The 14,024-nt window shown below is 45.3% G+C and overlaps 1 protein-coding gene across 1 annotated transcript in view; it reads right to left on the bottom strand.

Annotated features, from left to right (window-relative positions):
- kdrl (kinase insert domain receptor like) overlaps positions 1 to 14,024 on the bottom strand; it is a 60,628-nt gene that overhangs the window by 14,278 nt on the left and 32,326 nt on the right. Inside the window, exons 13-24 of the mRNA XM_069193759.1 lie at positions 13,507 to 13,797; positions 12,781 to 12,927; positions 11,946 to 12,074; positions 10,327 to 10,433; positions 9,198 to 9,333; positions 7,907 to 8,011; positions 5,495 to 5,608; positions 5,014 to 5,102; positions 4,453 to 4,606; positions 3,635 to 3,732; positions 2,764 to 2,886; positions 1,610 to 1,721 (exon numbers count right to left, since the gene is read on the bottom strand). Of these exons, the coding sequence (XP_069049860.1) occupies positions 1,610 to 1,721; positions 2,764 to 2,886; positions 3,635 to 3,732; positions 4,453 to 4,606; positions 5,014 to 5,102; positions 5,495 to 5,608; positions 7,907 to 8,011; positions 9,198 to 9,333; positions 10,327 to 10,433; positions 11,946 to 12,074; positions 12,781 to 12,927; positions 13,507 to 13,797 (1,605 nt within the window). The remainder of the gene's footprint in view (positions 1 to 1,609; positions 1,722 to 2,763; positions 2,887 to 3,634; positions 3,733 to 4,452; positions 4,607 to 5,013; positions 5,103 to 5,494; positions 5,609 to 7,906; positions 8,012 to 9,197; positions 9,334 to 10,326; positions 10,434 to 11,945; positions 12,075 to 12,780; positions 12,928 to 13,506; positions 13,798 to 14,024) is intronic.

Raw genomic sequence — 14,024 nt, 5'->3', positions numbered from 1 at the left:
ATATATACTGACTGCGATTGAAACAATTACATCAGAAAGACAAAAAAAAACAACCCCTGTCCTCTGCAAACACGAGTTTGTGTGTCTTTCGTGGCTTCATGTTTTTTGCAAGTTTTTTAAAAAAAAAGACCAGGCTCACGCAGCAAGTAGAGTGCTGATAATACAGGGAGAGAAAAGCACTGCTCAGTCAGGACAAACATTTACATTGGATGAGCTGCTTGGTTACCAATGTTATGCACTACCAACTGGAAAGCCTTTGTTTTCAGTGGAGACTTGACCGACTTTATTTTAATGACCTTTTCCTTGGTCACACTGCTGCTGGAGTTCAGCTGCGACCTCCCACTGCCACCCGGCTCCTTATTTTCTTCAGGCCACATGAAGTAATACTGTTTTCCTTCAAGGGAACAATTAAGCAGTAACAGACAGACTCATTAACATCTGCGCTTGGCAGCTAGCTTGTGCTGTGAGTCTGACCACACATTTTTCACGAAATCCACTTCTTTTACTGGAAGAACTTGAGCGCGTACGATACCAAAAACGTGGCAGTAACTTTCTGTCGCAGTCTCATTCCTTCCATTTTTTTAGGGCACAGAAATAGCCATGAAACAATGTCAATATGTAAATATTTAGAGTAGCAGAACTCTCTGCACCAGCTGCGTGTACTTGTGCTCTGGGCTTCACTGCAGGAATGAAGGAAATATAAGTTTGGATTGTGAAGCTCAGGGCATGTAAACTCCCACATTCCTGTACAATTCTGAAAGGAATCTAATGTTTAAGTGGTGTAAACTGTGCTGAAAATGCTTCAGTATTAATTACCAGTATATTCGTTGAATGCAAATATCGGTCGACTCTGCAAATAACAACTTTTTCTATGCAAAGCTTTTAGTACTGAATAGTGAGAGAGGATCTTGTAATCCAAACCATTTCCGTTTGGACTAACAAATATTTCCAGGAAGCACTTTTGTACATAAGGGGATATGGAAATCTGGAGCAAGCTCCCAAGCTGTGAGTCAAAGTCGATACCCTGGCTTCTTTCATTTGCTGGATGAAATTCTCAAATCAACTAGCAATTAAAAACCAAACAAGCTGGACGGGTCAAATGTCCTCTTGCTTGTAAACATTCATGTATTCTTTTTAGACGAAACCTGCTGTTAGAGCTCGATTATAAAAATACACGGCAAGCCACAAAAACCTGAAAATATTTGGTATTAGTCAGGTTATTATGACCTCGGTCTGCCAAGAAGTTATTGTTAGTGTGCTTATGCTTTCTGTCCCAGATTTGGAAGTTTGTCAATAGCTGATAAAAAGAAAGTGGAGACAGCTTCTAAAATACAATACGCGCAATCTCTCACTACACTGTGCACTGGATCAGTCAGGTGTTGCTGCTCAGTCTCACCCCAGGAAATAAATTAACCTTACAGGTCCATACAAATGCCATCATGAAATTCTGTTTGTTATTACCATGTAGGTGGAATACATTTCTATGCAGAATATTTTTGTAATGTTCATTTGGGGTGTGTCATTCTGAACTGACAACTGTCGGCAACATCAGAGGAAATCGGTTGTACATTCTGTGTCACTTGGGAGATAAAGCATTAGTGTCTTTTACCCAGAGAGAATATTTCCCACATCAGCACGCCAAAGGACCACACGTCGCTCTGAGTGGTGTATATCTTGTCGAAAATGGCCTCAGGTGCCATCCATTTGAGGGGAAGCCTGGCCTGGAGGAAGAGAGGAGAGCTGTGAGCCTGACCTCAGTGGCTGTTTAATTGTCTCTGGTCTGACACAACAGACCCGATCTCACTCTTGAAAATAAGTTTTGTAACAAACGTTCCTTGAAAGAAAACCATTCAAATGTAAGTGACCAGTTTTTCAGACTAAGGCTTTTTAAGTTTACAGCCCATGTTCATGCAGGTCCTGTGAAGAATAATAGAAGTTTAACCTTAAACTAGTGACTCTCAACCCTGCTGCTGTAGGACCACTGTGACGTCTGAGATTTGTTCCAGTTGAGGCTAATTGATCTTTTAATTGAAATTCTTGCTTAATGAGACCTGTTTATGCCCTTAGCCTTTTGGCTTTAAAAGGCGATTAATGTTAATCAAAACTAAGTGGATGGTGCTAAATTAATCAAATGAACTTGATGAAAGTGAAAATAATTTGGGTGAATGTTTTTGCTATCATCAGGGCCGAGAATTTCTCCTCTGATGTAAAGAAATGTAGCAAAGGAAGCTCCATCCCAGTTCTCCACAAGCCTCTTTGTAAGTGGATACTGCCTTATCACTGTCTAAACAGCTCTTACAGAAGAGCAATTCATGACATCCACACACTAGTGGGAATGACACCGTATCAGCCACTCCCTATTAATTACTCACACTCCTCACAGCTGACAGGAGGGTATACGTGAAACCTCGATACGGGTTCAGGGTGCACATTCATTACTAACCCTGTCCAAATTCTTCAGTGCTCTAAATGATAGTTTAATTACGGGTAAGTTGGGAAAAAAATCAGAACGGACAGGATCTACAATCCTCTGACGGTCTGTTTGCCCATGTTTGAGGTGAGAGCTACTCTTGAAAGAGCTCTCAGTCTTTTCATCATTTTTCACCAAAAGAAAACATTCTTCACGCCTTTTTTACACTAATTTTAAACTATATCTGGATTGCCACATGGGTCCATTCCAAGACACCGCATGTCACACCTGCCAGCAGAACAATAAAACGATTCACACAAGAGGTCTGCTACTTGTCCAAAAGGGAAACTTACATCTCCTTTGCGCACATAATCGGGGTCTTTGTAAATGTCCCTTGCCAGTCCAAAGTCACATATTTTGACGACGTTGTTTTCTGATAACAGGATATTTCTAGCTGCCAGATCACGGTGAATACACTGAAAAGCAAGACAGAGCAACTGTGCTTACAAAACTTTCTACAGCAAGTTAAAAACTGACAATAACAAATACTGTTTATCATCTGCGGTTTTGTACTGCAATTTAAAATTCCTGCATTATTTTTTTTAAATGGTAACATATTTAACACAGGGGTTGCGAAGACCCGTTGGATGATCTCACACTAGATTATCTCTGCTGTTGAAACTAAGCGTGTGCAGTGGTTCCTCAGTTGTCATTATTGAACATGAACAGTATAAAACAAAGAGGGGACATCAGCATGCAGCGGAGATGAGCATTTCAGTCAGCTGCAAGCAGGCATTTCTGAACATGCCCCTGACTCAGGTTTGTAGTTGATTAGGTCATTTACAACAATGGGTTTTCAGCATAATTAATTAGACCTCTGCACCACTGTAACGTTACTGCAGGCTAACTGATTTGAATTAAGCATGCAGTAATGAGGTAATGTATTGCTATACACACTGGGGACGGGGCTTTTGTTATATTTTCATGCATGATGATTTTATACCGGATAAGACTTACACAGCTGCCAAAACAAGTTAAGTTTCCTTTCTTCTTCCAGATCAAACTCAAATGAAGCTACAAGATGTCATTGGTTCTAAAGTAAATAACGTTAACTTTTCTTCTGAGCTCACTAACTGCTCTCGCCGACGAATCTCTTCGATTAAAACACTGAAGAAAGAAATGAAACATCTACAGTTGTGCACTGGGAGGAAGAAAAAAACATACTTTTCTTGAAGCCAGGAACTCCATGCCTTTCGCAACTTGAAAGCTGTAACAGATCAAGTCTTCCATGGTTAGGACTCGCTTGTACAGATCTTCAGCTTCTGTTGATAGAAAAGAACCAGAGAACCTGGAATCAACAGGCATGGAAATATTAAAATCAGGTGTTTGGTACTATATGTTGGAGTGAACCTTTATCTTCTGTGCAAGTTTAAGATCTATTAAAATGTTCAATCTAAATAATACAGTCCTGGCAAATATTTGAATAAGCAGGTGTGATTGGAGGTTCTTTTACTTAAGCTATTCCTTTGATCACATATTGGTGCCTGGTGTACAAGCAAACGGGAATACAAATATATTCTTGTATAAACAGCAGAAGGTTGCAAGACACAGAGAGCACTTCACAGCACGTGTGCGCTTATCTCGTGGTTCAGTCCCACCGTTCTGCAGCCCGCGATCGCTGGGGTTATTAACGTGCGGGAAATTTCGGGCGCTTTCAAAACATCCTTTAAAAAACGGAGATGGGCGCCCAGGGCGTCTCCCGTCAAATGAAACACAGACATCAGATGAGTTTCATGTCAGACTGTAGGCCCACCTGAATAAATAACATGTTTACTCCTGACAGAGCGGCAGACGCACCAGGACGGGACAAACAGAGCCTGACAGTAATGTATTGTTCACAATATTTATAAACCCTGGAGGAAGCGCTCCATCAGATCGCCGGAGGAGAACAATCGAGGGGGCGTGAGTGCTGAGCGGCGGCGGCGGCGGCAGGAAGTGCGCTGTGTGAGCGCGGCGGCGGCAGGAAGACGCTCCGCTGTTACCTTCCTCCTCTTCCTCCGAATCGCAGTAGCTCTTATCTTCTATAAACCCCGAGCTGGCCGAGCTTCCGGTGCTGGCCACGCTCTCCAGCCGCCTCTTTATCAGCTCCGACAGGTCGGGGCTCGACTCGGACGTCACCGCCTTGCGCCCCTGACCCTGCCACGGGGCGACACAAGGAACACTTCTTCAGAGCCCGCGCTCTCCCCCGAGCCTGTCGAAGGGGGCACAGCCTCCCCCTCACACCCGAGCTTCTGTCGAGGCTGTGCCGCCCGAGGATGGTCCTGTGTGGCCTTTCCGGTAAGCCGGGTCGACACAAGCAGGAGGGGAACGGTCCACTATTCTAAGCAGCTACCGTAGAAAACAGCGGGAACCGTCACCGCAGCTGTTGATAATAATTGAGCGAGCCTTGCTAGAAAAACGCTCTTCACTTGGCAAAAGCAAGTAAACAGCATGGTCTTAAATTCCACTTTTGGACAAGTTCATTCTGTTGCAATTGCAATGGGAAAAAAAATGTCAACACCCGCCCCAGCACGAATGCGAGAGAAGCCTTGAGCTTGATTTACCTTGTCAACCACAAAGTCTCCTCTCTTGCTTCTTAGGTAGTTGGACAGGTTTCCATACTTGCAGTATTCAACTATAACCATCAGGGGACCTGTAGAGGTGCATGTAAACAAGACTTGTTAACAGGATACTTGGTCTCTTTAAACTCTCTCTTTTTTAGTCAAGAGGGTATCTTTATCTCTCATCTATTCCTGCGATAGGATGGGGTCTGATCAACAAAACCAGGCAGCAGTAGGTGCCTGATTGACTTTTTTTTTTGCAAAGTACCTCCCAGTGTTCCAGCTTTTGTCCGATATAGTTGGGGAGACTCTGTTTGTACAAAACCACCGGACTCTGCACAACCTGTAGTTTTAATTTCTGCATGTGATAATAATGCCTGGCGCCTGGCACCGTGCATCAGTGAGAGCTCCTGGCGTGCTGCGGACCTCTACCAATGAGTGCCGGAGGTCTGAGCAGTGCCGCTTGCCACACCCCCCTCCCTACCTCCAGGTTTGGTACAGGCTCCCAGCAGGTTCACGACATTCAGGTGATGGCCAATGTGAATCAGGATCTTCAGCTCCGACATCAGAGCCTTGCACTCATTCGTTGTAGCTCCTTCTGTTCAGCACAAAACAAACACATGGCCCCTGTATCAGATCGCTACAGCCCTCAGGACACTGCTATGGGCTGAGGGTGATATAATAAGGCAACAAACAGGAGGCTGAAAAAACCCGATGATGAACCCCTAAGACAGTCTGGACTGTAATATTTCACAGCTTTTATCATTACAAAGGTATGCCTGGACATCTGAGACCTTTAGCCCAAGCAAAATAAGTCTGAAATTCTTAGAAGTGTGGCCAGCAATTAAAGACAGATGCAAAAGCACACCATCTGCTGATTTAACATCTGCAGGTTGTTCTCTCTCAAGCGCATAGATCATTTGAAAGAGAAAACCCAACATGCTCCCTGCTACACTGCTGGTATGAAACAATCCCCTCTATGTGTACATGTGAGAAGCATTAAACTGCATGTGCGTTTTAGATTTAAAAAGCCTTAGTTCCCGTCGCGTCTTTCAAATGTGATTTACGCACTCGGAAAAGCTAAAACTCTAGGTTTACCAAAAAAGGTGCTCAATTTTATAAGAAGATGGGAGCTCACACTCAAAGCCAAGTCACTTTTTTACTTTCTCTGATCATGAACTCGGTCCCAAAGACACAATCTTAGAGCCTGTCTTCTCTGTCAGTGTGCAGCGTATGAGAACAGAAGACTAAGAAAAGATGACAACCTTATGGGCCTTAAGCTCCTTATTGCAGGATTGTGACGCCTGTGGATGCTGGGTGTGTATTTGACAAACGACACTGGTGAGTGTGTGCACTGTGGGAGGGTTATGTCTCTGTCACTGATGATTCCAGTATCTTGCTGTTCCTTTCTCAGCTCCAGTTCTGATTGCTCCTTCCTGGTAGTTTGATGTGTCCTCAGAATTCCCCAGCGTGTAGCTGTGCTGTAGGAACACACTGCTTTTCATTACGGGGCAACTCAGGACGCATGACGTAGCAATCCTTCAGCTTCTACCTCGGTGATTAATGCAGAGGAAAGACGAATGTCTTTAAGGACATGCCCGAGAAAAATAGCCCAGACTCATCATCTCCTTGTGCACACCTCCCAGCACGGCTGCTGGGACTCACAGCTCCTCCAGTTTTATGATGTTCCTGGTTGTGGGCCCATGGGTAATCTATTTTGGCCTTCTGGATTTCAGTCAACACGAGAAAACTCAAGGGTAACACTTTTAAGTAGTTACTTAGTAATCAGATGTACGTTTACATCATTATAATGTTTCAATCCATAGTTCCAATATTAATAAAGATGATATTTTATGATTTATTTTGCTGGCATTATCCAACATTATTCAAGGCTATTACAAGTTTATTACAAGATTAGTCAAGGTTATTACAAAGCAAATGAAAAGACACGTGTACTGGTAAAATAATTCAGCTTGATTTACATTTGTAGCTATTGGTCATATTATTAGAATTATGAATATTTACAAAATAAGTTCTGTCTAAATACTTTTGTTATTAGAAACACAATGTTAGAGTTATCAAAAGTTACCAAGCAAACAAAGTCCTTGTGGGTTTTTTCCCCGTCTGTATTTTGTCATTAAATTTTTATTTTCAATAGTGCTTTTAAAAACGAGTACAATTTGAAAAGAAGCATATTCTGAACTCACTGCAAAATTATTCTACAGCTTTTTTCTTAACTGCTTGTTAAGGAACAGCTTGCCTGTGATCAGTCTTCGTCTGAAGAAGGGAAAAATGTCTCTTAATTTGTTGTTATAAGTGACGACTTTTAGAAATCCGATGATAAAATAATACATACAGTATTTCACTCTGTGGGTGTTTCTTGATTTTATAAATATGAAGAGAAAAAGTCAGAACCCAGGATGCAGTGCCTTAAAGCTATAAGTTTGAGAATAATAATCAAACCTCAGATGTTTTTGCATTCAGTTAATTTGCACCTTGTACACTTAAACCTCATTTCACCTGCAAATCTTGGATGAGGAGGGAGATATAACCTCTTCCACAATCAGTTTACTGGCAGGACTCTTCTATGGGGTCTAGGGTCATAGCTTGCCTTCAGCATAAATACGTCGAGTAAACTCCAGTCACACGCCTCTTTAAACCGGTACCCCATGTGCGCAGGCTAATCGTTTGCACATGGGGTGTTACAAGTCTTTGAATGCATGTACTGTATTGAAAAAACTCCAATACAGAAAGGCAGAAGAGAACAGCGATGCCCTTGTCTTCTTGAGCAGTAATGGGCAAAGAAGGTTTCAGCCCAGACAAACCTAGTAAAAGAGCGACAGCCATGTACCATCATGAAGCTCCAAACACCAAGCCGGTGGATTCAGAACGATACCTTTGAGCATTTTGACAGCAACCGTCTTGCAGGTCGAGAGCTTGTCGATCCCGAACGCGGACGCCTCCACTACCTTCCCGAACGCTCCGTGGCCCAGGGTTTTGCCTGAGGTCGGAAAAAAAGAAGAGGTTGGCGGAGCCCGAGCCGGAGCGCTCTGAGAGGTGACCTGGAGATCGGAGCCCCGCCGGGAGAGAGAGGCCGCTAATGAGAAGAACCTGCGGCCGTTCTGTCTGCGCTGCAAGCCAGCCACTGGGGATATACAACAGCCATCCATCAAGACCACAGGACGGGGCTCTGGTCAGGAACGACGGCGCGTCTGTCAAAGGCAGACTGTGCAGCCAAATTTATATTTTACAGCAGCACTGGCCGCAATATCCAGAAAATGAAATATCTGAAGCTAGTTTTAGCACACTTGTTATACTTGTACAGTAAAAAGAAAGACACGAATACAGGCTCTTATCTCTTATTTAACTGTAACAGGGCAGTGGGGTCTGTATAGTTGGGCGTGTACAGGTCATGTGTTGAAAGACTTGTCAACCATACAGACCCCCCTCAAAATGACATCTGCCCTATAAGCCTGCTCACATTTAAAGGAAACGTTAAACTTGGTCCTTGACTCAGCAGTGTTGTGCAATGTCTCTGAGGTGATTACAACATACCATCGTAAGGCTGAGCATTTCCTTTTTCCATCCCTAGTAAATTCCAGGAGGCGAGGGCTGTGATAAGGGAATTCTTGGGGATTTTCAGGGACTTGAAGGGGAGACAGAGGGGGCATCACGGCATGTCTTTCTGGCTACTGCTGACATTGATCTCAGCGAATGGCCCGGGACCTAAATAACTTTCCCATACTGGCTTTGTGAGGACAAAAGACACAGCCCTTACAAAACACCGATCATCGCCTTTCTAACCCGTTCCTGTTCTTGCAATACAGTGCATCTACCTTATAGTGGAATCGTCTGTCATGACCATGCATGCAGTCAACGTGGCAGATAAGAAGGTCCTGTGTCTGGCGTCAAGGGGAGTAAGGAAGAGGAGCTGCACTGGGGCTCGTATTGAGATCGGAGGCTGGCGCACAGTAAGTCCCCCTCCTCTGCCCTTGGGCAGCAGGTTGAGAGGATGCTCCCTGTGACCTTGAGTGACACAGCCTTGACTTGAGGGACGCAAGCATGGCAGTCGCCTCACAGCTGTGGCCGGGGCCATGGACTCGGGGGGAGCGCTGCCTGGGCTCACCGCGCACCTCGCGACGCAGCTGTACAGGGGGAGTCCCGGGTCCGAACGGCCGCGTGCTTACCCAGCCGCAGTCGGTCTCGGGGGAACTCCCACTTGCTGCTGTCGTAGGGCAGGCGGTCGCACTGCTCGTCCAGGGGCATCTCGTCGGGGTCCATGATGATGGACAGGTACCCGGTCTTGATGTCCGCGGAGCTGGGCTGGGAAAGGACCGGTGTGCGTAAGAGACCGGGGCTTGAGACCACTCCAGAACAATGAAATAAAACAGAAAAGCTCTGTGCCCTGTGTTTAACTGACTCGATTGAAAAAGCAGATGCTTTTCTCACATGTACATCGGACTGAAACACTTCCAGCTGAATTGATTTGATACTTCCTGAGTAACGCAGTTTATTGTATAGGCATATATTTAGCATATGCTGCATATATATGTATGTCACATAGACTGTTAGCGTGTCTCTACGTACAGTAAGTAAGTAGATACATTATATTTTGTGAATAAGATCAGATCATTATAATTAGATTTAGGTCATTTTGTGGTTAGAAAATTGCTTATTAAAATCTTTATTTAAAAAAAATGCTTATTATGTTTTATTTGAAAAAATGCTGACACATTCGGATGAGAATTCTGCTCAATTTTAACACCAAATTCCCCAGACTAAAAATGAAAGTGTGTGTTTTTCTCCTTGCCCCCCAGAAATACTAGCATCTGAAATAACTCCTCAGACACTGCGCATAGACACGATATCCAATGAAACTATCCTCCAGTCGACACAATAGAAAAGGGTATCTTTTTCTAGCTTGTTGGGTGTTTGTCATTCCGGTGTGGACATGCTCAAAATTCAATGGAAGTACTTTGAAACTTTCAGCCCTGTGGGCCAGCAGAGAATTGTGCAACCTCAACAATATCTCTGAGCGTCCTCTCAGAATGGAAACGCATGTGACACAAAAGGAATGACTCACCCGGGGCGATTTCAAGTATTCTTGCAGGGTTCATTAACTTGCAACAAGGCCATCTCAGGGCCATTGCCGAAACTAATACAGCAGTATCATTGTTTCTTTCCTTAAAAAGGTAAGATTGCTACCCAGCACCCCCACCCCTGTCCCCAGAAAATAACAAATACACAGCAAACAATGAACAAAAGGTGGCTCTGTCTGGAAGGAGGGTGGCAGGATACAGGGCGCGCTGCTCTCACCTTCTTCAACTTGCGAATGAAGAGGATTAGCATGAGCCAGAGGAAAGTGGCTGCCACTCCTGTGCTCACCAGGATAATGACCTCGATGTTGGGCTTGTCGTCGGACCCTGAAACACACCAGTTGCGCGCTGGTCAGACCTTATCTAGGGGATCACTTATCGCTTCAGTTCAGAAGCAAAAGAAAAACAAAGGCCAGAGAAAGTTTGAAGCAGAGTGGTGAGAACCATGCCCAGCAAGACAGTTCTGTTGAACACAGGCAGGATGGAGCAGTCGAATCTCTTCGGTCCTGAAGAGAGCTGGTAGCAAGGCCACACCATACAGCCATTCGCTGTAGGGCCGCAGACAGGGCTGGGAAAAGAAAGGTGTGTCTGGAACAAACTATGAAGGCCTGGCTTCATTCATGAAATGGCTTGGCCAGATTCTCAAACTGATAAGACCACTGCCGTAAGGAGGAAAGGTCACTGTTCCTGCCTTCAGCATAAGGCAATATTCTGTCCAAGGCATGGCTAGAATACAATTTAATTATCTTTCCATTTCATGCAACACATCTTAAATAAAATCTTAAACTGTGTCCTGACAAAAAATGTCAGGTGGGTTCAGCAAAAAGAGGTCAAACAAGTACTGAGTTGCAAAGAATAGATTCTTTCACATACTAGAATTTAATTTGAAGGATCCACTCTTTTTCTTCAATCCTAAATTCTTTGGATATTTCTGTTGCTAGAACACCTCTACTCTTTGGATACACAGATGTTTATCTACTGATCATGAACTATAGCTTAAAGGACAGTGATGTTGAAATATCTTCACAATTCCCTCTTTTCATAGTAGGAGAAAGTGACTCCATCACTCCGAGTGAATAAGGCCACATGTGACGAGGACTAACTGCGAGACAAACCTGGTTTCTTTTAAACAAACCTTTCTTGGGAAGTAATTTGTGCCGGTTATGAAATGGATTATTGTAGAAGTCAGTGAGGGGAAAAAAACTAACAGGACTGCAATTTAGTGCAACCAAAAATACCTTAGCATGACCTCGCGATTGAAGCCTGTTTCATGTTTCAGGTTTCATGCCCATTTAATGACTAAATTTCTCTCCAAACTGCCCAGTCCCATTAGCAAAACCCTTCACAAACTTTCAAAAGGTCAGGTCCCACGTGTGTGCCCCGCAGAGGAAGCACATAATAAAGCTGGAGAGGAATCCTGCTGACATTCCCAGTAACTCCTGCGGAGGCACACCTCCAGTCTGATGAAAAATCTCAGCTATAGTTACTGTCGCCCTCATTCACCCACACAGCACAGGGAAAACCGAATGCAACACAACAGGTTCTGTCAAAAGACTCTCAATGTTTCATTAAAAAGCCCTGCTTTGAGTGTGGTGGCCTATTAAAGCCAGCCCACATCAAACAGGCAATTTACTATTCCTCCCATCTGTTCAATAGAGGCTGAATTCTTTTGTTTTGCCTTTTTACTAGTGGCGGTTTCTGAATGGACATACATATATTTAAAATGCTTCAGACTCAAAAGACAAATGAGGCGGCTTCGGCCGCAGGGGGCATGATGTTTGTCCCAGCAGGAGCACCATCGGAGTACGAGCTGACACGACAGGGCTCCAGGCCTCTTACCCACTACGGTGATGACCGCAGACGTTTTCACCTCCCCCTCGTCGTTGCTCGCCAGACACTCGTACAGCCCCTCGTCGTCCTTCTTCACTCGCTCAATTATCAGAAGGCCGTCCTGAGTCACAGTGATCCCTGGAGGAGAAACACGTGCCTCCGTTAGGTGCGGAGACCCTCCATGGCCTGACCTCCCCCCCCCCCTTAAACCTCGTCAGCTGACAATTATCTACGTCCCTTGGTTCCTCTGGGACTTCCCACACTGCAGCCCTTCCAGTCTGCTCCAGCCCAGTGCTTCAGTGCACCCAGCTTCTCGGCTCTTACAGAGATCCCTCTTGCCGGCACTTAATGAGCCGGTGGGCTGGTGGACTGGGGGGCCAGTCTGAGCCCCTGTCTATGTCAACCTGCCCTGCTTTCCTCTACACACCTTCCTGCCAGTGGAAACTGAGATGATGCAGTGGGGTTGGCTGCCATTGACCTGAACAGAACTGTCAGTGTTCAGCAGACTGCAGTTCAAGCTAAGACTTATATTTGGCTGTTTTTTTACTCTTAGCCCACATGCTGCTGATGTCAGGGTGTTCTGCCATACACTTCAGCAGAAGAAATTACAAGCAGAGTAATTCTGGGAGCGTACCTCAAGGAAGAGCCTAATAGGACCTAATAAATAGTGACTGTGGTTTGCCTGACGATTAAACAAGAACTTTTCCTTCATGCTTCTGAAGGAAAGAGGCATCTTGAGCCCCTTCATGCAGGGCTCATCTGTGGCAAACTCGGGTTCAGAAAGAGATTTACAGCACTTCAGTTTCCTCCCAGCGTAAGGCAGCTCCTTCTTGTGGTGACTCACCGGGAGCTTCCTGAACCGGCTGGTTGTTCTTGTACCATCTGACACGAGGACGGGGCACGCCTTCCGCGTAACAGGCCAGGGTCAGAGTGCTGCTGCTGTTCACGTCCTGGTTGGTCAGGTTCTGCGTGAGCCAGGGGCCGATCCTCTCTGCAAGACGCACAGGTTGGTCACACGGTCCAGCGCCGCCCATTCCTCTGTGAAGGCGCTGGGTCTGTATCCATGAGACTTTTCGCTGCAAGCGGATGTAAAGGCTGGGGACCCCAGTGAGTGATTCACTTCACCTAGTGGAGGATTCAGAGCCCTGGGCCCTCGCCGTGCAGCTGCTCCCAAGCCAGCAATTCTCTTTCCGGCGGCATGCACACGCATTCCACAGCCGTCGCAGGACGGCGGAATTACAGTTACGGAACTTCGGAACAATGTGGGTGTGGAGCCTATGAGCAGCAAGAGCAAAACCCTACAGGGGCCCAGGACACTCTGTGTACCTGTATCTGGATCAGTGGAGATGTGTCAAATGCCTGCCCTGAAGTATGAATTTGAGTGCTGGCCAAGGGTGAATTCTTAAAGAAGTGCGGGCATATATCACACAGATATATGTGCGGAAATACCCACACGTGTAGGCCTGGATTGTTACGTACTGTGTGGGGTTGTTTTATTCAGAACGCGCGTAAGCCTTGATTTGTTTAAAGACATCACAAGCAATGGCTTCTCTTAAAGCCGAACACTCACCATCGACGGTCAATGTAGCCTTCTTTTCAACTGTTTTTTTGTTGTAGGTGTTGAATGCTGTGCACCGGTATCCCTCTGCATCGCCTCTGGACACATTCTTCACAGTGATGGACAGGGAGACAGAGTACGGCCCATAGTCCACTGTGGTGGAGGACGCGGGCACAGTGCGGTTTCTGGGGTCATACCACTTCATGTCTGCGTACAGGTACCTCGTGACCTGACAGGTCAGGTTCACATCATTCCCTTCTACTGCCGTGTCGCTGACTTTAATTTTAAAGTCATCCTGCTGATCTGCAGAAAATCAGAAGGAAAGCCATCAAATGCTAGCATGTATCTTAACAAGGCGCAAAACTTCTGGCGACTGGGAGGCTGGAGCCATTACAGTATCTGTGCCTCTTTCCTAGGCAGGAGAAACCCGGAGATCAAAAAGTATCACAGGTTAAAATTCAGCTGGTGATTTTGTAACAATTCACGGTCTCACACTGAATGCCTTAGGAATGCCACCAGATTTGTACATT

This window comes from Lepisosteus oculatus, chromosome 8, assembly GCF_040954835.1.
Source record: "Lepisosteus oculatus isolate fLepOcu1 chromosome 8, fLepOcu1.hap2, whole genome shotgun sequence".
NCBI classification, from domain to species: Eukaryota; Metazoa; Chordata; class Actinopteri; order Semionotiformes; family Lepisosteidae; genus Lepisosteus; species Lepisosteus oculatus.
The sequence above is the reverse complement of the archived record's forward strand: the minus strand, read 5'-3'. Positions and strand labels throughout refer to the sequence as shown.